This window comes from Piliocolobus tephrosceles, chromosome 16, assembly GCF_002776525.5.
Source record: "Piliocolobus tephrosceles isolate RC106 chromosome 16, ASM277652v3, whole genome shotgun sequence".
NCBI classification, from domain to species: domain Eukaryota; kingdom Metazoa; phylum Chordata; class Mammalia; order Primates; family Cercopithecidae; genus Piliocolobus; species Piliocolobus tephrosceles.
Genome location: NC_045449.1, coordinates 34,835,731 through 34,860,123, shown reverse-complemented (window position 1 = coordinate 34,860,123; position 24,393 = coordinate 34,835,731). Strand labels below are relative to the sequence as shown.

Sequence of the window (24,393 nt, the reverse complement as noted above, 5' to 3'; positions counted from 1 at the left end):
CAAAGATTTGAAGATAAAAGCTTTAGGATAAAAAGAATCCTCTCTTAAAAAGGAAAACAAAATTATATTTATGTATATATAGCAACTATAACACCCATCTCACAACTTTATAGGAACAGTGTCTATTCAAAAATATCAGTATTTTCAAAATATTTAAAATAAATGTAGTAATAATTCTATGCCCATCTTTTTCAAAATAAACCAATAAAATATATAGTATATATTAGACATGTTAGTATATATCTAAGACATGTTAAAAATCACAACTGAATTCTCACAATTCAGTCACAAATCTAAACAGCAAATAAAAATTTCTGTGACAGGAACTTAGGAGAACTACCAATAGCTATAAATAGAAGAGATTATTATGTAAGTATCCTAGATAAAAAGTATACTTGCTTCAGAGGCACATATAATAATACAGAAAACAATTTAAAGATAATAAAATATTTAGGATAAAAAGGATTCTCTCTTAAAATGAAAAGAAAATTATATATATATAACAGCTATAACTCTCATCAAAAAATCTACAGGAACAGCATATTTTCAAAAGTACAACAATTTCCAAACTATTTGAAATAAACCTATTAATAATTCGATGGACAACATTTTCCAAACAAACCAATAAATGCATAGTGGGCATGAAGCTATCTGTTACAGTCTATGGCACTCATATTTTACAAAGAATTCTGTGCCAATCTGAGTGTCTGCACTGTGCCTTCAAATGCTCCTGGACTGTAACAGGACCTCCAGATTCCGCCCCAGGGAGGTTGGAATTCAGCAATATAAAAAGAGAGGTGGTGCCGCAGGAAGGGGTGGAACCAGGAACACCCCTGGTTTCTCACTGTTCTCTGTGGATTCCTAGAAGTACCCCCTTTGTCTTAGGAGGACAACGGTGATCACTCTATTCAGCTCCATCTAGAACAGTCCAGGTTCTTCTAGATGATCTGCACAAATGGCTCCTCTCCTCCTTCCTGGTGTCTGCCATTAGCATTGGAATAAAGTTCCTGCTGAAAATCCGCATCTCCCCTGGGCCCGGTGTTCTGGAAGTGAGAGAGAGGATGTCACACTTCAAGGAGGCAGCTCTCTAGACAGGAAGGTTATTCACGTCCCACGTCAAGTCTAACTAGAGTTCAGAGCCATTGAGAAATCCAATTTTATCATCTGTCCTTCATTCTATAGCCTGCTTCTGAACCATCGTGTTCAACTGCGAAACTCACACTTTGGTGACCCTAATTCCAAAACTCACTTAATACACCCAAGGTCAGTCCCAGTGATCTGCTTCATAGCAAGGACTTTGGGTGGGTCTCCCCAGGGAGTCAGGCACCCTCAGAGAGTGTGGCTTTGGACTTCATCACAGCTGGGGCCTTTTGTGTCACTTAAGAGCTAAACTTGTAACCATGCTAGATCCATTTCTAATGTGACAACATCACGAACCCCGAGTCCAGAAGCCTAATCCATAATCCTACCTCCTCATGATGAAGTCTCATGCTCTGCTCACCATGGTTAGCTGCATAAGATGTAAACCAAAGCTTCACTGAACCCTCAACCCAAATCGGTAACTCAAGTGCGTCAATCATAATGAACCTCCCCAAACTCAGTATTTATGATTATTTTTGAGCCAGGGTCTCACTCTGTTGCCTGGGCTGGAATGCAGTGGCAGGATCAGGGCTCCGTGCAGCCCTGACCTCCCAGGCTCCAGTGATCCTCCCACATCACCTGACTAATTTTTGTATTTTTGTGGAGAGGGGATCTCGCCACGTTGCCCAGGCTCGAAGCTGGATCAAGCAATTGGGTTCCTCGAATTTCTGAAATAGACCCCAATATTCTGCCTTTACCCTGGAGGATGCAGATGTACCTTCCCTCAGGCCGATGACCTCAGGCCTCCATGGTCCCTGGTGCTCTAGGAAAGGCGGGCACGATCTCGTGCCCACACCCAGTGCTCTGGGTCATAAGCCTGGATCTGGAAAAACAAACACCCCTTAAGAAGATGGGGACTCCCCAGGATACCCCTCCCCACCTTCCAGCCTCCAGCCCACCCGATTCCTCCCTACCTCCTCCACCTCCCCACGCCCCACCCACCTCCTCCAACTCCTCCAGGGAAACCCAAGCCCTGCAGCGCATGGAACAGAAGAACTGGAACCGAAGCTTATGGAACAAGGGTATCTGGGATCGGTTCTTCCCGTACAGGAAGTAGAAGATGTTTCGTTTGGAGGCCTTGTTGTCCTCCTCCATGTCATTGGCCAGGTAGCTGGGGACAGAAATCAGGTTGCTGCTCAGGGGCACCACCAGGAGAGACCTCCGGCTGAGGTCAGCTTCCCAGAGAGGAGGGCAGGGGACTGCCCTCAGCTCAGGACTGGTACCCACCCTGCAGAGCCATGCCGTCCTCAGGAGGGCCCTGATGGATAGAGACCTGCTGAAGGGCATCTCCTACTCCTTCAGGATGGAGACAAAAACCCAACTGGTGGCCAAGAGTGGTGGCTTACTCCTGGAATCCCAGCACATTGGGAGGCCGAAGCAGGATCATTTGAGGCCAGGAGTTTGAGATGAACCTGGGCAACATAGCAAGACCCTCATCTCTATAAAAAATGTAAAAATCACGCTGGACATGGTGACTCATGCCTGTAATCCCAGCACTTTGGGAAGCTGAACCAGGTGGATCACTTGAGGCCAGGAATTCAAGACCAGCCTGGTCAACACAGTGAAACCCCATCTCTACTAAAAATACAAAAATCAGCCTGGTGTGGTGGCACAGGCACCCTTTAGTCCTAGCTACTCAAGAGGCTGAGGCACAAGAATTACATGAACCTAGGAGGAGGAGGTTACAGTGAGCCAAGATTGGGCCACTCCATTCCAGCCTAAGAGGCAGAGCAAGTCTCTGTCTCAATAAATAAATAAATAACTGTCCAGGTATGGTGGCATAGCCCTGTGGTCAAAGCTAATCTGGAGGCTGAGGTGGGAGGATCACTTGAGTACAGGATATGGAGGCTGCAGTGAGCTATGATCTCACTACTGCACTCCAGCTTGGGGGACAGAGCAAGTCTGTCTAAAAAAGTGAAATAAATTGAATACATTGATATTTTGCCAAACCCTGCCTTCTACAGGCATCTAGTCTAATGGGACTGGGAGTAATCAGGGCAGATGACCTAATCCCAATGTCACATTGAAATAGGATGTAACTGAAGAGCTACGTGCATGCAAAAGTTAGAAGATGAAGGAAGGCATCACAGACGCTGTGGGGTGAACTGACTTTAAGGAATGGGTCCTTCACTTCAGAACCACATGTGTGTGGAACACCCAGACAGAAAACACAAATGCAAAGTCGAGTAGAGGGCATTTGGAAGGAGCGGTGAAGCCACACCAGGAAACACCAAGGTAGTGAGCCAGTTTGGTTGTAGAGATTGTAGAGAGAGTGGAATTTGCACTGTGGACCCTGGCCTCGATTTTGAAAGACATCAGCTAAGGAAGTTGTTCAGGTGGGCAGTGAGGGCGTTGTGCTTTGGAAAGATGCTCAGGCTGCACTAGGAAGCCCCAAGGCTTGGGGAGAGACTCCAGGAGACCCCAGCAGGGGGCATTTGACAGTGGATTCGAGTGATGCAAGAGGGACCTTGTCATGGGAACCTCGAGGAGGTCGATGGCATTTGCAGTTGATGGAAGGAGAGAGAGAGAAGAACCAGAAACGTCTGCTTGCTGGGGGAAGCATCATGTCTACTCCTCTGCTCCTTTTCTTCTCCCCTTAGCGGTTTATGGTTCCTTTTGTTTTATTCTTTTATTTGTACACTGGCGTTGGAATTTGTTTTTTGGCTTTTTTTTGAGAAAAAGTCTTGCTCTATTGCCCAGGCTGAAGTGCAGTGGCTCAATCTTAGCTCACTGCAACCTCTGCCTCCTGGGTTCAAGGGGTTCTCTTGCCTCAGCCTTCCAAGTAGCTTGGATTACAGGTGCACACCACCATGCCCAGCTAATTTTTCTATTTTTAGTAGAGACGGGGTTTCGCCATGTTGGCCAGGCTAGTCTCGAACTCCTGACCTCAGGTGATCCGTTTGTCTCAGCCTCCCAAAGTGCTGGGATTACAGGCATAAGCCACCGCGTCCAGGCTGAGTTTCTTTTTAGAAACAACAGTTTAAGAACAAGATAGTATAATCCTCTCTTTTTTGTACACAGAGTAAAGAGGACAAATAGGTGAAAGAATAAATGAAAGGCTGGAATCCCACTTTCCCTCCTGTCCCAGGGCATTGGATATTGACGGATAGGAGGAAGCAAACCACTCACAGAGCCAGGAAGAAATGAATGCGTTGGTATTGCCAGGAGAAGAGGCCAGCACGGCTAAAATATGCTATGACCATAGCCAGGAGATACTGGTGGAGAGAAAGAAACAGAGAGAGGGAGAGGTCACATCTTGAGAGAGGAAGATCGTGAAGATAGTGGAATGGGGGTTTGGGGAGGGGCTGCCCATCAGAGAAGGGACCTCAGTGTTGGAGTGACTGTGCTCATGTGGAAATTGCAGGGTGGAGGAGTATTCCTCCCATCACCGGAGGAAGGGATGTCGGTGATGCTCCCAGGATGGTGGGCTCCAATGGGATCTTTTAACGGGTGTGTCTAGGTCAGCTGGCGTCAGGAGGGTCTTTTGTGTGCCAGGCAGAGAACTGTCCCAAAGAGCTGAGAGTAGAGGGGCCAGGAGCTTCAGGGCTGCGGCCTGACTGCCAAATGACCTGTAGGAGAGGCAGGGGCCACTCATTCACTCGGCAAGAGACCAGCAGAGTCCTGAGGGAGATGCTGACAAATCATAAAAAAAACAAGAATAGCGGGACGCGCTGGCTCACGCCTGTAATCCCAGCACTTTGGGAGGCCGAGGCGGTCGGATCACGAGGTCAGGAGATCTCGACCATCTTGGCTAACGCAGTGAAACCCCGTCACTACTAAAAACACAAAAAATTAGCCGGGCGTGGTGGCAGGCGCCTGTAGTCCCAGCTGCTGGGGAGGTTGAGGCAGGAGAATGGCGTGAACCCAGGAGGCGGAGCTTGCAGTGGGCAGAGATTGCGCCACTGCACTCCGGCCTGGGCGACAGAGCGAGACTCCGTCTCAAAATTTAAAAAAAGACCAAGAATAGCCGGGAGTGGCAGCTCAAGCCTGTGATCCCAGTAGTTTGAGAGACTGAGAAAGGAGGATCACATGAGCCCAACAGTTCGAGAACAACCTGGGCAACTTAGCAAGACCATTTGTATAAAATTATTCAAGCATGATGGCATGTGCCTGTACTCCCAGCTACTCAGGAGGCTAAGGCAGGAGGATTGCATGAGCCCAGGAATTAGAAGCTGTAGTGAGCTATGATCATGCCACTCTACTCCATCCTGGGGAACACAGCTAGATACTGTCTCAAAAACAAAAAAAAAAAAAAGTGGGCACCAAGACTCAAGACTGTGGGAGCTGGAGGGGCACAGTGGCTCACCTCTGTAATCCCAGCATTTTGGGAGGCCAAGGCGAGCAGAACACCTGAGGTCAGGTATTCAAGACCAGCCAGGTCAACATGGCAAAACCCCATCTCTACTAAAAACACAAAAATTAGCCAGCCATGGTGGTGCACGCCTGTAATCCCAGCTGCTTGGGAGACTGAGGCAGGAGAATGCCTTGAACCCAGGAGGCGTCGGCTGCAGTAAGCCAAGATCGAGACACTGCCCTCCAGCCAGGGCAACAGAGCGAGACTGTCTCACAAAAAGAAAAGAAAAAGACTGTGGAAGCATCTGGTGGGAAGTGCTGGAGGGAGAGAGGAGAGGAACTGTGGGTTCAGAGGCTGCACCCTCCCCGCCGGTGGTGCATTGAAGCAGGAACACAGTTCTGTGGAGAACAACCTTACCTTGTCGGACACCCTCAGATCTTTGTCCCAGGACAGGAATCTTTTAACGACAGGATCCTCTGTGATTAGAGAGCAGATGTCAGCATGAGAAGCAGGACAGGGTTTCTGTGGGAGCAGCAGGGCAGTGAGGAGAATTGTGTCTCCCTGGGGGAAGTCTCAGGATTGCTGCCACAAATGAGGTGGATGGGAGTGGGGAGAATGACTTTCACTGGGCAAGGGAGAGAGGCTCCCTCTCTGAGACTCGCCTGAGAAGAGGCCGAAGGAGGCCCTGGGTGTGAGAATCTACAGGATGTAGAGCTGGCAATAAGCCAGAACGCCCTCCCAGCAGACACAGAGGGACTACTGCAGAGTCCTAAAGGAATTCCCATCATTTCCTCATGAGACAGTCACGTCAGGGTTTGACCATGGCCTAGGTATCCCCCTCTACGGATGGAAACACTTAGGTTTAGAAAAGTCAGCAAGAGACAATAAGTTTTAGAGGGCACAGCTGAAGCTACTTTCTTTGATTTTTGATTTTGTTTTATATATATATATATATATATACACACACATATATATATACACACATATATATACACACACACACACACACACATATATATATATATATATATATATTTTTTTTTTTTTTTGAGCTGGAGTCTCACTCTGTGGGCCAGGCTGGAATGCAGTGGCACAATCTCAGCTCACTGCAACCTCAGCCTCCCGGGTTCAAGCGATTCTCCCATCTCATTCCCCTGAGTAGCTGGGATTACAGGCATGTGCTACCATGCCTAGCTAATTCTTGTATTTTTAGTAGAGATCAGGTTTTACTGTGTTGGTCAGGCTGGTCTCTAACTCCTGACCTCAGGTGATCCACTGGCCTCGGCCTCCCAAAGTGCTAGGATTACAGGTATGATCTATTGCGCCCGGCCTTGCTTTTTCTTTTGAGACAGAGTTTTGCTCTGCACCCAGGCTGGAGTGCAGTGGTGCCATCATAGCTCACTGCAGCCTCAAAGTCCTGAGTTCAAGCAATCCTCTTGCCTCAGCCTCCCAACATGGTGGGATCTCAGGCGTGAGCCACTGCACTTGGCCCAAAACCAAGATTTCTTATCCTAAGTGTTGACCTAATCCTAATCTTCTATCGTCTCCTAAGCATCCCTCATGAGTGATCACTTCTGAGTCCTCCCGCATGGAGAGCTCACCCACTGGGGGCATATTTTTCCCATTGGAAAAGTGTGGTTATTGGAAGTTTCCTCTTTTTTAGAAAATCAGGACTGGAGGTGCTCTCTGGGGTGTCCTCCTACCAAGCAGCCTGTTGAGAATCTCGTGGTGCTCAGGGAGCACAGGTGACACTCGCCGTCGCTTCAGCTTCATCTTGAGCCCACACAGCGTCTCCGCCACCCAGGTTTCCTCAGGCTCAGGGGCGAGCTCCTTCTCTGGCTCCTCCTCCGATGACTCCTCAGATTCGTCCGACCACTCCCTCTTCCTTTTCCAGCAAAGGGACCTACGTGGGGGACTAGGATCTACCCCAGGGGCTGAGTAAAGAAACCAGGCCATTGTGTAATGTTTCTGCAATTGATCACCTTAGAGCCCGACCCAAAACGCCAAACCACTCTCCATCCTCCCCAGCCCCCAGACTGCTGGCTTCTCCAAGCCATCTTTCCATCTTTCTCCTTTGCTGAACCCCATGAGTTGCTCCTTCCCCTCTCCATTCTTCCATCTCTCTATCCTCAAAACACTTCCTCATTTCCTTCCCTTGTCCCTAACTCTCTGAGTCTCTCTCTTTTTTTTTTTTTTTTTTTTTACACAGAGTCTTGCTTTGTCTCCCAGTCTGGAGTGTAGTGGTGCGATCTCGGCTCACTGCAACCTCCGTCTTCCAGGTTCCAGTGATTCTCCTGTCTCAGCCTCCCAAGTAGCTGGGATTACAGGTGCCTGTCATAATGCCCAGCCCATTTTTGTACTTTTAGTAGAGACAGGGTTTCACCATGTTGGCCAGGCTGGTCTCTAACTCCTGGCCTCAAGTGATTTGCCTGCCTTCGCCTCCCAAAGTACTGGGATTACAGGTGTGAACCACTGCACCCTGCCTCAGTCCCTCCATTCTTCCCACACACCTCCTCAGGTGCTCCTTCCTGACTTCTGGGCCTGTCCTTTTCTTTCTTTCTTTTTTTTTTTTTTTTTGGCCACAGGGTCTCAATCTCTCCCTCAGACTGGAGTGCAGTGGTGCTATCTTGGCTCTAAGCAACCTCCACCTCCCGGGTTCTAGTGATTATCCTGTCTCAGCCTCCTGAGTAGCTGGGAATACAGGCGTGCACCACCCCGCCCCGCTAAGTTTTGTATTTTTGGTATTGACAAGGTTTCTCTATATTGGTCAGACTGGTGTCGAACAACTGACCTCAGGTGATCCACCAGCCTCGGCCTCCCAAAGTGCTGGGATTACAGGCGTGAGCTACCGCACCCGGCCTTTGGTTTTCTTTTGAAACAAGGTTTTGCTCTGTCATGCAGGCTGGAGTGCAGTGGTGCAGTCATAGCTCACTGCAGCCTCAAAGTCCTGAGTTCAAGTAATCCTCTTGCCTCAGCCTCCCAGTGTGCTGGGATCTCAGGCATCAGCCACCACACCCGGCCCAAAACCAAACTTTCTCTTTTTGTTGTTGTTGTTGTTGTTTTGAGACGGAGTCTCGCTCTGTCACACAGGCTAGAGTGTAGTGGTACGATCTCGGCTCACTGCAAGCAACACTTCCCGGGTTCATGCCATTCTCCTGCCTCAGCCTCCTGAGTAGCTGGGACTATAGGCGCCCGCCTCCATGCTCGGCTAATTTTTTGTATTTTTAGTAGAGACTGGGTTTCACCATGTTAGCCAGGATGGTCTTGATCTCCTGACCTTATAATCCGCCCACCTCGGCCTCCCAAAGTGCTGGGATTACGGGCGTGAGCCACAGCGCCCAGCCCAAAACCAAGCTTCTTATCCCAAGCGCCAACCTTTATCAAGTCCAGCCTAATCCTCTATCGTCTCCTAAGCGTCCCTCATGAGTGATCACTTCTGAGTCCTCCCGCATGGAGAGCTCACCCACTGGGGGCATATTTTTCCCATTGGAAAAATGTGGTTATTGGAAGTTTCCTCTTTTTTAGAAGAACAGGATTTGAGGTGCTCTCTGGGGTGTCCTCCTACCAAGCAGCCTGTTGAAGTCCTCGTGGTGCTCAGGGAGCACGGACGACACTAGCTGTTGCTTCAGCTTCAGCTTCATCTTGAGCCCACACACCGTCTCCACCACCCAGGTCTCCTTAGGCTCAGGGGCGAGCTCCTTCTCTGGCTCCTCCTCCGATGACTCCTCAGATTTGTCCGACCACTCCCTCTTCCTTTTCCAGCAAAGGGACCTACATGGGGGGCTGGGATCTACCCCAGAGGCTGAGTGAAGAAACCAGGCCACCGTGTAATGCTTCTGCAACTGATCACCTTAGACCCTGACCCCAAACCCCAAACCACTCTCCATCCTCCCCAGCTTCGGAGACTGTTAGCTTCTCCAAGCCATCTTTCTGACTTTCTCCTCTGCTCAACCCCATGTCCTCTGCTCCTTCCCCTCCCCATTCTTCCGACTCTTTGTCCTCAGAACACTTCCTCATGTCCTTCCCTGATCCCTGGCTCTCTGAGTCCCTCCTTTTTTTTGTTTTTTGTTTTTGTTTTGTTGTGTTTTTTGTTTGGAGACAGAATCTTGCTTTGTCACCCAGGCTGGAGTATAGTGGTGCAATCTCAGCTCACTGCAACATCTATCTCCCGGAGTCCAGTTATTCTCCTGCCTCAGCCTCTCAGGTAGCTGGGATTACAGGTACCTGCCATAATGCCCATTTTTATACTTTTAGTAGAGACGGGGTTTCACCATTTTGGCCAGGCTGGTCTCAAACTCCTCGCCTCAAGTGATCCACCTGCCTTGGGCCTCCCAAAGTGCTGGGATTACAGGTGTGAGCCACTGCACCTGGCCTGAATTTCTCCATTCTTCCCACACACCCTCCTCAGGTTCTCCTTCCTGACTTCTGACTCTTCTTTTTTTTTCTTTTTTTTTTGGAGACAGCGTCTGACTCTGTCACCCAGACTGAAGTGCAATAGCACCATCTCGGCTCACTGCAACCTCTTCTTCCCAGGCTCAAGCGATTCTCCTGTCTCAGCCTCCCAGGTAGCTGGGATTACAGGCGTGCACCACTACCGCCTGGCTAATTTTTGTACTTTCAATAAAGATGAGGTTTCACCATGTTGGCCAGGCTGGTCTTGAACTCCTGACCTCAGGTGATCCACCCGCCTTGGCCTCCCAAAGTGTTGGGGTTACAGGTGTGAGCCACTGCACCCAGCCCCCTTCCTTCATCTTAGTCAACCCTATCCCACCTCTTCTTCCTCCAGTCCCCTCACCTGATGGTCCCAACACTTCATTATCTACCACCTCCTGGCGGGGGTACCCTGAGGTGCTCAGCTGGGGGCTCTGCTCCTCATCCTGGGGGTGCGGTTGACAGCTGGTCATGATCTTCCCCAATATCTGTCCCAGCCCACGGAACCTAGTCTCTGTTCTGTCCAAAGCCTTCTTCTGGACTCTGCTAGGACCCAGAAGAGTGTATTATCAATTCTTGAGGCTAGGAGAAGTCAGGAGTGGAGAACAGCTCTGAGAAGATGCTGTTGTCCACCTGAGCTCTGAGGCGCCAACAGACGCCGGTCCTTCCAATCAGGAAGGTTGGAATCTCTGATGTCATTGGTCATTCCAACCTGGCAACCAGTTTGAAGAAAAACACATGTAACTGCCAAGCTGATCTCTTGTCCTGGAGATCCTAGGTGAATGGATGGTACCTCCTGCCACTGTCCAAACCTCAGACCACTGTCCAAAAGCATCATCAGGGTCTCCGCATTCCTCTGTTTCCTGTCCCAGCAGAGGCTGTGTCCTCTCCACTCAAAGCCTGAAGCATGTTGGAGTCTCCTCTGTACATGCCCATTTCAGAGACCAGTCTGGTAGGAGAGGGAACAGGGTGGGAAAGAAAACTAGGGTAAGCAGAAACTATGAAACTTTACAAGAGTGAGATTATCATGTACAAGAGATCCCAAGAACACTGACTTGATGAAAAAGTCACATCAGAGCACTCAATTTGTCAGAACTTTTCTGCCAAATGTTTACTGATTTTCGCTGTCTGAGATTCTATACTGGGGGTACATATGTCCTCTGCCCTAAGGCATCTTTGAGTCCAAGAGACATTTTGAGGCCTGAAAATCATAGGAAACTGCCCTTGAGCTCACACATGTTTCCAATGGTGTCCCCAATTTCAGGGAGTCCATGGATTACCTAAAGCCAGCCCCTCCAGTTCGGCTAAGAAACTAGTCTGTATATCAAGTTTTGTATCATATGTATTGCTCTGAACTCAGAAATTTCCCTGCCATTTATGGATTCTATGAATAAAATATCGCATGTACAAAAAGACTAAATCGAAAAATCTCAACTGTGCACAGTGGCTCATGCTTGTAATCCCAGCACTTTGAGTGGCCAAGGGAGGAAGATTGCCTGAGGCCAGCAGTTCAAAACCAGTGTAGGCAACATAGCAAGACCCCATCTCTAAAAACACAAAACCAAACCAAATTAGCCAGGTGTGGTGGCTGGCACCTGTGTTCAAACTACTTGGGAGACTCATGCAACAGGAAGATCGCTTGAGCCCAGGAGTTAGAAGCTGCAGTGAGCTATGATCTTGCCACTGCACTCGGGTCTGGGCAACACAGCAAGATGCTGTGTCAAAAACATTTTTTTTTTTTTTATAAAAAATAAAAGAGTTGCATGATATTCAGAGACTATCCAAAAAACCTGTGGGTTCCCGGCCGGGCTCAGTGGCTCATGCCTATAATCCCAGCACTTTGGGAGGCCAAAGATGACTTGAGGTCAGGAGTTTGAGACCAGCCTGGCCATCTCTACTAAATACACAAAAAAGACCGGGTGCGGTGGCTCAAGCCTGTAATCCCAGCACTTTGAGAGGCTGAGACGGGCGGATCACGAGGTCAGGAGATCGAGACCATCCTGGCTAACACGCTGAAACCCCATCTCTACTAAAAAAATACAAAAAAACTAGCCGGGCAAGGTGGCAGGTGCCTGTAGTCCCAGCTACTCCAGAGGCTGAGGCAGAAGAATGGCCTAAACCCGGGAGGCGGAGCTTACAGTGAGCCGAGATCGCGCCACTGCACTCCAGCCCGGGCGACAGAGCGAGACTCCATCTCAAAAAAAAAGAAAAAAAAAAATACAAAAATACAAAAAATTAGCCAGGCATGGTAGCAGGTGCCTGTAATCCCAGCTACTCGGGAGGAGGGGCTGGAGAATCACTTGAACTCGGGGTGCGGAGGTTGCAGTGAGCCAAGATCACATCATTGCACTCCAGCCTGGGCAACAAGAGCAAAACTCTGTCTCAAAAAAATAAGGAACCTATGAGTGAGTTTCCACATGGTTTCCTAACGGGCTCCGGCTCTCCTAGGAGTCCTTCGCTCATGGGAAAGTCACAGACTGAACGAGGAAGCAGATCCCATTGCTGTGGAAGTCCCATTGTAAGGAAGCTCTGCTTTTCTGGAGTTCAAATTTGCATTCATGATGCTTTAACCCGTCAGAGCCGTATGGGTCCTCCTACAACAAAACAGCTTGCTATCTCCTAGTTAGCAGGCTTTCAAATATTAGAAGATCAATGTTCTGACCCCATTAGAATTTCTCTTGTGGAATGAAAAGCTCTGATTTAACCCATCTTCAAGCCTGGTTTGCATATTCCTCTCTCTTCTGGCAGACCACCATGCCTGGTTAAATTTTGTATTTTTTTGGTAGGGACAGGGTTTCGCCACGTTGCCGAGGTTAGTCTCCAACTCCTGGTCTCATCTGCTCACCTCAGCCTCCCAAAGTGCTAGGATTAGAGGCGCGAGCCACCACGCCAGGCCTAGGCTATTATTCTGACTTAGGGGTTTTCGTTTGTTTCATTTTGTTTTTCCTACAGAGTCGTTATTTCTTCAGTAGATATATCTCAAAGCAGAAGCTGGCTAAGATCATCCTGGAACTTCAAGTTTCCTAACATCAGAGATGCAATAGAACTTTGGACAAATAGAGTGTGGTCTATATACAGCTGGTGCCAGAACTGCATAACCCAGGTATGGATGTGACATCCCTGTTTTCAGCACTATAGTTTTTCTACACACTTGGTGTTTATATATGTATGTGCTCAAGTCAGTCCAACCCTCAAGCTAAACTCAGATAAGATGAAATTATTGAGTCATGCCTGCCTTTGCTTCTATAAAACATACATCAAGTCACTTTCTGGTTCCTGTTTTCTTGTCCTTATCATATTACTCATAGGACTCAGAATTGTTTATTATTAATTTCAGAGTTTAGAAGTATTGAAAGACACCATCTTTCCATCTCGTATCTACCATCGAGAGCTTTACAGTCTAAAACAACAGTTTTGCATTTTGGAAAGTAAATTATGCAAGCTCCAGGAAGCACTGAAGGTTGGTATTGTCAAATAAAAAAGCAAATCTGGAATTAGGTAAGAAGACACTTTATTTGGAAAGACTATTGCAATAGGGAAAATGCTCAAGTCGTAAGATTTATATCTCAAACATTAAGCGAAAAAGTTTTCTTTGTTAGCAAGGAATAAAAGGGTAGAACAAACTGGGTTATGAGGAAGTAAGATGAAGAGTTGGGATAATCTGATTAGACAGCTGATTAGATCAGGGAACATCTTTTCCTGAAGGTTGTTCAGCATACCAATGCTTGCTTAAGCCCAAGAATAGGTCAAGGTTCTAGGGCCTATGGGGAGGGCTAAATCCTGACTAAAGTTTGGTCAAGTTAGTAGATATTTTGTCCAGATTGATCAGTGGCAGTGAGCAGTTCAGCTAATCACTTATGAGACAAAGAATGGGAATTTGGAGGGTCTGTGTCTGGCTTTGTCATATAAACAAGGGAGCCATCCATAAATCTTATCTAACTGATGTGGGAAAAGTTGGTTCCACATCGCTTCCAAAATAATAAATTATTTCCTAGACATAAAACTGTAGGGAGATTTTTTTGTTTGTTTGTTTCTAGAGATGGGGTCTCATTATGTTGCCTAGGCTAGACTCCAACTCCTAACTCCTGGGCTCAAGTGATCCTCCTACCTCAGCCTCCCTTAGTAGCTGGGACTGCAGGCTTGCATGGGGAGATTTTTTGGCCATCCTTATTTTCCAGAATCGCAGAGCTCAGGTAAAGTTCAATATTGTCGGTATTAAAGCAGAAGATCTGAAAAAAAAAAATTGCCTGCTGTTTGCTTTTTTTTTTTTTTTTTTAATAGACAGGGTCTCACTCTGTCACCCAGTCTAGAGTGCAGTGACATGATCATGGCTCACTACAACCTTGATCTCCTGGCTCAAGGGATCTTCCTGCCTCAGCCTCCCTTATAGCTGGGACCAGAAGTGTGTGCCACCTACCCAGCGAAGTTTTTAATTTTTTGTAGGGATGGGGGTCTCACTTTGTTGCCCAGGCTGGTCTCAAACTCCTGGCCTCAAGTGGTCCTCCTACCTCAGCCTCCAACGTGTTGGGATTGCAGGCATGAGCCATGGCACCTGGCTTGTTTGTAAATTTAGATAATCAGACATAAAAGTAAAAATTTATGCACAGTAAAATAAGATGCAAAAGGCTGGGCACGGTGGCTTACGTCTGTAATCCCAGCACTTTGGGAGGCTGAGGCGGGTGGATCACCTGAGGTCAGGAGTTCGAGACCAGCTAGCCAAGATGGTGAAACCTTGTCTCCACTAAAAATACAAAAAAAAAAAAAAAAAAAAAAAACCTTAGCCAGGCATAGTGGTGTATGCCTGTAATCTCAGCTACTGGGGAGGCTGAGGCAGGAGAATTGCTTGAACCCAGGAGGCGCAAATTGCAGTAAGCAGAGGTCATGCCACTGCAGTCCAGCTTGGGCAACACAGCGAGACCATGTCTCAAATAAAATAAAATAAGATGCAAAAATATTTGCTCAAATATGAGGAAAACAATTATTGAATATATAAAGAACCAATACAAATCAATACAAAAAAGACCAATAACTTAGCAGTAAAAGGAGGAAATAATATGAATACAGCATTCACCTAAATATAGGAATACAAGCCAGGTACAGTGGTACACACTTATCATCCCAGCTACTCAAGAAACTGAGATGGGAGAATCACTTGAGCACAGAATTTTGAGGCCATCCTGGGCGGAAAGAAAAGGAATGCAAATGGTTCTTAAATACACAAGTAGGGCCGGGCACGATGACTCATGCTTATAATCCCAGCAGTTTGGGAGGCCAAAACGGGCAGATCATCTGAGATCAGGAAAATCACTTGAACCCGGGAAGTGGAGACTGCTGTGACCCGAGATCGTGCCGCTGCTCTCCAGCCTGGGTGACAGAGCTAGACTCTGTCTCAAAAATAAAATAAAATAAATAAATACAGGAGAAGTCAACTTCACTTAAGAGTGAATCAGGGGCCGGGCGCAGTGGCTTACCCCTGTAATCCCACCACTTTGGAAGGCCGAGGTGGGTGGATCACTTGAGGTCAGGAGTTCAAGACCAGCCTAGCCAATGTGAAACCCCCTCTCTACTAAAATACAAAATTAGCTGGGTGTGGTAGCGCATGCCTGTAATCCCAGCTACTCGGAGGGCTGAGGCAGGTGAATTGCTTGAACCTGGAAAGCAGAGGTTGCAGTGAGCTGAGATCGCACCACTGCACTCCAGCCTAGGCAACAGAGCAAGACTCCATCTCAAGAGTAAATCAGGACTGGGTGCTGTGGCCCACGCTTGTAATCCCAGCACCTTGGGAGGCCAAGGTGGGCAGATCACTTGAGGTCAGGAGTTTGAGACCAGCCTGGCCAACATGGTGAAATCCTGTCTCTACTAAAAATACAAAAATTAGCCAGGTGTGATGGCGGGCACCAGTAATCCCAGCTACTCAGGAGGCTGAGGCAGGAGAAGCACTTGAACCCGGGAGGCAGAGGTTGCAGTGAGCTGAGATTGCGCCACTGCACTCCAGCCAGGGTGACAGAATGAGACTCCATTTCAAAAAAAAAAAAGTGAATCAGGACTAGGTGTGGTACCAGTGACAATCCTCAAAGAATATTTGCATAAACAAAATGTCTTTATTTTAGGCAGCTGAAAGAAAGAGAAAAGTTATCCTACTACCTCCATTAAGGTGACTTCCCAAACTCATTTACAGAACTTTTACTTATATCTCATTTCGCTAAAACATAGTCATGTATTTAATTATACCTAGTCACTAGGGAACCTGAGGAATGTAATCTATCATCTGGATTACAGTGTGTCCAGCTAGAAGTCAGGTTTCCTATTACTAAAGAAGAAGGCAAAAATGTATATTGGGAGGTAATTAGTAGTCTCTGCCACACACACAAAACAGAAATGCAAAATAAACTTCAATGAGTAATGCCTTTAGCCTGTGAGATTGACAGAACAAACAAATGAAAGACCAAAAGTTTTGGAGAAACAGGTGCTTTCTTGTTATTGAGAATGCCATAAATTGATAAAACCTCTATGGGCTATAATTAGTTAACATCTATCAACATTTTTAAAATATATATCATTTGATGCAACCAAATTTTGTACATATGTACAAAGTTATTTATTGCAGTGTGATTTGAAAAATAGTGAAAACAAAAAACAAAAGTAAGTGTCAAAGAATATGGGATTAATTGACTAAATTATAATCCATTCATTCAGTGGAATACTATGTAGCTGTTAAAAAGAATGAGGTAGTTCTGTATGTACTAATGAGGTATGATTTCAAGAATATACCATCAGTCCCCTACCCGCAGGAAAACTTTTTTTTAAAGAATACACTAATGGCCAGGCATGGTGGCTCACGCCTGTAATCCCAGCACTTTGAGAGGCCAAGGTGGATGGATCACTTGAGGCCAGGAGTTTGAGACCAGCCTGGCCAACATGGCAAAACCCCATCTCTACTAAAAGTACAAAAAATTAGCCTGGCATATGACATGCTCCTGTAATCCCAGCTGCTCCATAGGCTGAGGCAGGAGAATCACTGGAACCTGGGAGACAGATGTTGCAGTGAGCTGAGATGGTGCCACAGCACTCCAGCCTGGACAACAGAGCATGACTGTGTCTCAAAATAATAATAATAATACACTATTAAATTAAATGTAAAGGTATATTCAGAACAGTGTTTATAGGATGTTCCCATGTATTATTAAAATGTATAACTTTGGGAGGCCAAGGTGGTTGGATCACTTGAGGTCAGCAGTTCAAGACCATCCTGGCCAACATGATGAAACCTCCTCTCTACTAAAAACACAAAAATTAGCCAGGCGTGGTGGCGCATGTCCATAGTCCTAGCTACTCAGGAGGCTGAGGCAGGAGAATCGTTTGAACCAGGAGGCGGAGGTTGCAGTGAGCCATGATCATGCCACTGCACCCCAATCTGGGTGACAAAGCGAGACTCTGTCTCAAAAAAATATTATTTGAGACCAAAAAAAGAATAGAATAATTTTTTTTGTTCGTTTGAAACAAAGTCTCGCTCTGTCACCCAGGCTAAAGTGTAGTGGCATGATCTCAGCTCACTGCAACCTCTGCCTTCTGCGTTCAAGCAATTCTTCTGCCTCAACCTCCTGAGTAGTCGGGACTACAGGTGCCTGCCACCACACCTGGCTAATTTTTGTATTTTTAGTAGAGACGGGATTTCACCATGTTGCCCAGGCTGGTCTTGAACTCCTGACCTCAAGTGATCTGCCTGCCTCGGCCTCCCAACGTGCTGGGATTCTAGACATGAGCCACCACACCAGGCCTAAATAAAATTATTGAGACTAGGTGGGACTCCAAAAATAAATAGCAAAAAAATTAAACATAAAATAAAACTAATTGACCAGTTGAGATTTTGGTTCTAGAAGTAAATTCATTGCTTTTTTGAATTCCTATAATTTTATAACTCTGTCAGAGCAGTTTACTGTGGGTGACAAGGCAGTATTCAAACAGACCTTAAAAATTAAATTTTTTAGCTGGGCGTGGCATACACACCTATAGTCCCAATTACTCAGGGGACTGAGGTGGGAGGATTCCTTGAGCCTCAGGACATTCCAGCCTACTGCATTCTAGCCTGGGCAACATAGTGAGACCCTGTCTCTAAAAAAAGGTTTTCTTTTAATTTAAAAAGTCTAGAATGAATGTGTGTGTGTATGTGTGAAATAATTCTATAAACCTTTCCTTCTTTCCTTCACCTCTGGTGTACACACTCTACCTTTCATGACTTTTCTCCTATTTCAGCTCTTCTTATATTTTAACACCAAATCACTAATCCCAATGTACCAGGGAGGATGATGATATAGAACTAAGAATGGGCCAGGCATGGTGGCTCACATCTGTAATCCCAGCACTTTGGGAGGCTGAGGCAGGCAGATCCCAAGGTCAGGAGATCGAGACCATCCTGGCCAACAAGGTGAAACCCCGTCTCTACTAAAAATACAAAAAAATTAGCTGGGCATGGTGTCACAAATCTGTAGTCCCAGCTACTCAGGAGGCTGAGGCAGGAGAATCACTTGAACCCAGGAGGTGGAGGTTGCAGTGAGCCAAGATCATGCCACCGCACTCCAGCACTCCAGCCCTCCAGCCTGGGTGACACAGCAAGACTCCATCTCAAAAAAAAAAAAAAAGAAAAAAAAGTGAAGTTATTTCCTTCACTAAGAAAGCACCTAGAAGGCTGTATCAGTCAAAATTCTTTTTAGCCACAAGTGACAGAAACACAATGCAACCCAGCTTAAGCCCATAAAACCAGTAAGTCTAAGGTATGGCTGGATTCAGGGACTCAAATGATATTGTCAGCATCCTGGCTCTGTCTCATCTTTCAGTTCTGGCTTCTTTAGAATAAGTTTATTTCTCAGACAGACTCTCCCCTTGTACTAGCAACATGGTTGCTGGCAGCCTTAGATTCTTATTCTCATAACAGAACAATCTCAGCTGAGAGAACTTGGCCTGGGTCATGTGTCTAGTCCTTGAGTGAGTATCCTGACCAGATCAGGTGGACTGAGGGAGAGAAGGAAAACCCAGGGGCTTTTACCAGAAGTAGGAATGGCTACAGGTGAGGGCTAGTCCCTGGGCCTGTTTACCCCACTTCAAAAGCTCTGCTCTATATTGCTGGGAGGGCTGGCTCCTACAAGATACATTCCTCAAGTTCCAGGTCACCTGGTTCCTGGTTATGATGGCCTATTGTGAGACATTGATGAGAGACTATAGGGAGGGAGAAGACAAGGAGTTTCTTCCCCTCCTCTTTACTGCATGATTTCTCCAGCAATAGTAGTTGTTGCCTTCTGGCCCCATCTCCCACTGGATAAATACTCCATGTTTCTTCTTCTTCCTGTTTTTTTTTTTGAGACAGAATTTCACTCTGTCGTCCAGGCTGGAGTGTAGTGGCACGATCTCGGCTCACTGTAACCTCCACCTCCCAGGTTCAAGCGATTCTCCTGCCTCAGCCTCCCAAGTAGCTGGGATTACAGGTGCCTGCTACCACGCCTGGCTAATTTTGGTGTTTTTAGTAGAGACGAGGTTTCACTATGTTGTCTAGGCTGGTCTCAAACTCCTGACCTCAGGTGACCCACCTGCCTCGGCCTCCCAAAGTGCTAGGATTACAGACATGAGCTACTGCACCCAGCCAATGTTTCCTGATTCTCTGGGTAAACCTACCTCCAGACCTCTGGATACACTGCCTCCGCCTTTTGTTTTTCCAGCCTCAGGATGTTAATGCCTTCCTGCTGTTGCTAATCTCTAGATTGCCTCACGGTACCCAGTGGGCCTCTCAGCTCTTCCGTTATAAATGTAACCAAGTGCCTGTATTACATTACCCCTCTTTTCAATATCCAGAGTGGTTTCTATTTTCCTCACGGATATGTGCAGGAAAATATCCACTCCAAACTCCCCTAAGAAAGGCCCCTGTGTCTCAACATTGTGCTCATTGGTCTGGAGAGAAGCTTCTGGAATTCCATTCCTGCTCCCAGAATTTGTGCCTCACGATGAATTAGCCAAAGGAGAAAAAGGCAAAGTCATTTAACTCCTCTGGGTCTCAGTTTCCTCATGGTATCATTCCTATACATTGGGGATGATACCATTTGTGGGGGACTGAATGCATGGCAGCCTCCAAAAGGTATATTCAAGTCCTAATCCCCAGACCCTGTAAATACAGCCTTATTTGGACAAAGGGCTTTACAAGTGTAATTAGGGTAAGGATTTTGAAATGAGGAGATCTTCCTGGATTATCTAGGTGGACCCTAAGTCCCAGGACAAGTGCCCTTATGAGAGAGACACATAGAGAATGCATACAGAGAAGAGAAGCAATGTGACCACAGAGATAGAGGTTGGAGTGCTGTAGCCACAAACCAAGGAGTGCTGACAGCTACCAGAAGCCAAAAGAGTCAAGGAACCAATTCTTCCCCAGAGGCATGGGAGGCAGTGAAGCTCCACTAACACCTTGATGTCAGACTTTATGCCTCCAGCACTGTGAGAAAATAAACTTCAATTGTTTTCAGCCACCAAGTTTGGATAATTTGTTACAGCAGGCACAGGGAGTTAATACACTGTTTTACTGCATAGGGTCATTGTATTTGTTTGCTAGAGCTGCCATAACAAAATACCACAGGCTGGGTGGCTTATACAACAGAAATTTATTTTCTCACGGTCTAGAAGCAAGAAGTCTGTGACTTCTTGGTTAGTTTCTTCTGAGGCTCCTCCTGGGCTTGTAGATGGCTGTCTTCACTCTGTCTTCACACAGTCTTTCCTCTGTGTGAGTACATTCCTGATGTCTCTCTGCATGTCCGATTTCCTCTTACTATAAGAACACCAGTTAGAATGGATTAGGACCCACCCTAACGTCCTCATTTTAACTTAATCACCTCTTTAAAGACCCTATCTCCAAATATAGTCACATTCTGAGGTTCTGGATGTTAAGATTTCAACACACGAATTCTGGGACACAATTCAGTCCACAGTAGTCATGTTCCAGATCCTTGGCCTTTATCAGTTTCTTGAATGTACTATATTCTTGGCTGCATTAAGTAATTTTTTCCTCTGCAAAGAACTCTTCCCCTAGTCTTTATCTCCCTTCATCTGCTAAGTCTCAATTTATTCTTGAGATCATGGCTAAATATCACTTCCCAAGCCTCCAGCTGTTCATGCTCATAGCACACTTCATTGCTCTTATTGAAGTATTGTTTTGTTTTGAGTGTGTTTGTGCATCTTTGTTTGAGATGAGATCTCACTATGTTGTCCAGACTGGTCTCGAACTCCTGGACTCAAGCAATTCACTGGATTCAGCCTTCCAAAGTGCTGGGATTACAGGTGTGCACCACCATTCCCGGCCTTCTTCTGTACATGTTTAATGTCAGTCTTCCCTCACTGGACTGTCAGCTCCATGAGGTGACACACAGGGCTCACACTGTACCTATGGTGCCTGGCCTATAGCACATACAAAATAAACATATGAATGAATGAAATGAAGAAACTTATGATTATAAATGAGAAAATATCATGAAGCACATGGTACACTGAGAAAGCATTCAATCCATGGTAGCTATTATTTTGATGACTGTCACCCTCAAGAATCAAATTAACTTATTTATTTGCCAAATGTGATGTCTTCTTCCAGACCATCTCAGAAAGGTCTTCCTGTCCAAGCTGTGGTCAAACATGTCACGTGAGTGGTAAACTTACAAATGTGCCTGCCTGTGTTCTCATCACCCCTGGAGACTCCAAAGCTGTGCTTCCTCCCACACTGCCACAGCCAGCCAGCCATCTTCCTCCTCCTCCTCCTCCTCCACCTCCACCTCCACCTCCGCCTCCACCTCCGCCACCTCCTCCACCACCAGTAGCACCTGTGTTGCTCAGAAAACCCGGTCTTGCTAAAGCACTTCAGGTAGGTAACAATCTAGTAATGATATGTTTTGGTCAGTGTGTAATATAGCAGTAAAGCCAAGTAGCCTTTTAAGACCAGGCTAATCAGGGCTTGGGCCGGAAGGCTATATTTTGTTCTGATTCCATATCTTAATTACTATGTTTTTAAAATCTCCGTCCCTGAGGAATTCCTAGAAGCTGGATTGAGAAATGAAAGTGATGTGTGTGAAACCCAATAGAGTGGAAGATTCCTATTCGCTTCTCAGCATGGCTTTTTCCTAGGGAAGAAAACCTCCCTAGGAAACCAAATTAAAAATAGAAGATTGCTTAGTGAGTGAAGTCAGAACGAAGAGTTAGTAGATTCCAAAGTTTCATGTCATTAGGCTGGAGAATCAATCTCTATTTCAGTTACTTATTTACCAAGGGGACCAGAAAATTTGTGAATCTCTAAGACAGGCATGACCCTGTTTTAAAATCTGCTGAATTTTCACTAGGATACATTTGGTTTAATGTAGCTGAATTAAATCCAGAGTCTTCCCAATCTTGACACCAAAAAAAAAACAAACAAAAAACCCGGAGCCTATTGTCATATTTGCCCTAATTATACCTCTGTTATTGTATACATTCTTGCTCTATGGAAACTGAGTCATCTTTCTAGGTAATTCAAGGAAAACTTCACTTTAACCCGATTAACTCCTTCAACTCTTGTCTTATTGTAATGACTCCTGCGGAAGATGCATTATTGCAGGAAACTGGTCCATCTCTTATTTGTTAGCAAAGCCTTAGCTTATAAAAACAAAATTAGGGGAGAGGTGGGAAGCCTTACATTTTGCTGAATACTTTTCAATGGATGATAAAAACAGGATTATTCTTGGTTGAGTGGAAAGAATATGAAAGTTTCCTAGGGTAGATAAGAGTTACCTCTTAACTCTGAGTCTTTAAAAACTAGATTTGGATTTGCATTTCACCAGTTGTGCTGGTTCCAATTTGAATTCTTACCTCACCATGTATTTTAAGGCTGGACCATTAAAAAAAGATAGACCCATGCAGATAACAGTTAAAGATCTGCTGACTGTGAAATTAAAGAAGACACAGAGTGTAGATGAAAGGAGGAAGGTAAGATGTCATTGACCATATACATGTTCTTTTTCCTTTTAACCTTGTTGTCCCATTCTGGAAAATAAGCATAAGCCTTATGTATAGAAGTCATTCCAGGCAGGGTGAGTGGCTCATGCCTATAATCCCAGCACTTTGGGAGACCAAGGTGGGAGGATCACCTGAGCTCAGGAGTTCAAGACCAGCCCGGGGAACATGGCAAGACCTCATCTCAATTTGTATACAACTGGGGGTATGGGGCGGGGCTGGGGGGAGAAGTCATTTCATTTCAACTTAAGTTTTTTATGTTTTTATTTTAGTAGTTTTGGATTTCCCAACAAAATGTGTATATTATAAAATGATTTAATTAGGCAATTTTATCTCCCAACCATTAGTCTGAAGAGGTAGAGACATCCTTTGAAGCTTTGGAATAAAAATTGGGTAGAATAGTGGATGTATCTTACACATACTCAGCACTCAGATATTTGCCATTTTTGCATGTTTACATTTTGAGTGATATTTTAAAATTTGTTTTAATAATGTCTCATTTTATAATTAAAGCTTATACCATCGCCGAAAGCACGGAATCCACTAGTTACTGTCTCTGACTTGCAGCGTGTTACCCTGAAACCTAACTCCAAAGTGTTATCAACTCGAGTTACAAATGTCTTAATGTAAGGAACTGCACAGTACTATGCTCTACTACTTCTTAAAAGAATGATATTGTCGTACAAGGGCCTAAAAAACGGGAAAACAAGATTTTTTGTGTGTATTTCTAATGTTAAAAGTTATATATGCTCATTATAGAAAGAAATCTACAGAAAAGTTTAAATAAGAAAACAAAAATTATCTAAATAGTCCTATCATTGGAGATAGCCACTATTAACATACTGCGGTTTATCATTCTAGTCTTTTTCTGGGCATATGCTTTATTGCCCCATTTAAAGATGCTGTTTATTATAAGATACGCCATTGATTTAATGACAGATTTTGGGATAAAAAGATATACTATCAAGAATTTTAGGCTGGGTGTGGTGGGTTATGTCTGTAATCCCACCACTTTGGGAATCCGAAGTGGGAGGATTACTTGAGGCCAGGAGTTTAAGACCAGCCTGGGCAACATAGCGAGAGTCCCATCTCTAAAAAAATTAATTAAATTAAAAATTAGCCTGATGCAGTGGTGTGTGCCTGTGGTCCCAGCTACTTGGAAGGCTGAAGAAAGAGGATCACTTGAGCCCAGGAGATCAAGGCTGCAGTGAGAAGTGATTGTGCCACTGTACCCCAGCCTGGGCAACAGAGAGAGACTCCATCTCAAAAAAAAAAATGATAACCTAAATGTCTCAAGACAGGATTTTATCTGTGAAATTTACATGCAATGAACTGCATATTTTGAAGATGTCAAAATGAAACTTTAAGTTAATTTTCAAAAAGATGGGAAGAGTTCATGATATATTGAATGGACAAAACTGTATCTACAGTATGATTATACACAGACAGATACACACATATACCATATTTACTTGATTCCAAGACATACTAGTTTTCTTTTTTTTTTTTTTTTTTTTTTT

General features: G+C 45.5%; 2 protein-coding genes across 2 annotated transcripts in view; one reads left to right on the top strand and one right to left on the bottom strand.

Annotated features, from left to right (window-relative positions):
• The window catches only part of PRR11 (proline rich 11), a 47,968-nt gene that overhangs the window by 17,079 nt on the left and 6,496 nt on the right, over positions 1–24,393 (top strand). The window contains exons 3-7 of the mRNA XM_023204637.1: positions 12,818–12,968; positions 13,203–13,325; positions 21,486–21,752; positions 22,748–22,846; positions 23,387–23,499. Coding sequence (XP_023060405.1) covers positions 12,818–12,968; positions 13,203–13,325; positions 21,486–21,752; positions 22,748–22,846; positions 23,387–23,499 — 753 coding nt within the window. The remainder of the gene's footprint in view (positions 1–12,817; positions 12,969–13,202; positions 13,326–21,485; positions 21,753–22,747; positions 22,847–23,386; positions 23,500–24,393) is intronic.
• LOC111537646 (speedy protein E5) lies at positions 1,867–10,353 on the bottom strand. Its single transcript, XM_023204638.1, has 6 exons — positions 10,230–10,353; positions 7,138–7,368; positions 5,852–5,910; positions 4,270–4,355; positions 2,083–2,251; positions 1,867–1,963 (listed from the first exon to the last, which is right to left on the bottom strand). The coding sequence occupies exons 1-6, from the start codon at positions 10,336–10,338 to the stop codon at positions 1,904–1,906; spliced, it is 714 nt and encodes a 237-aa protein (XP_023060406.1). The 5' UTR covers positions 10,339–10,353; the 3' UTR covers positions 1,867–1,903.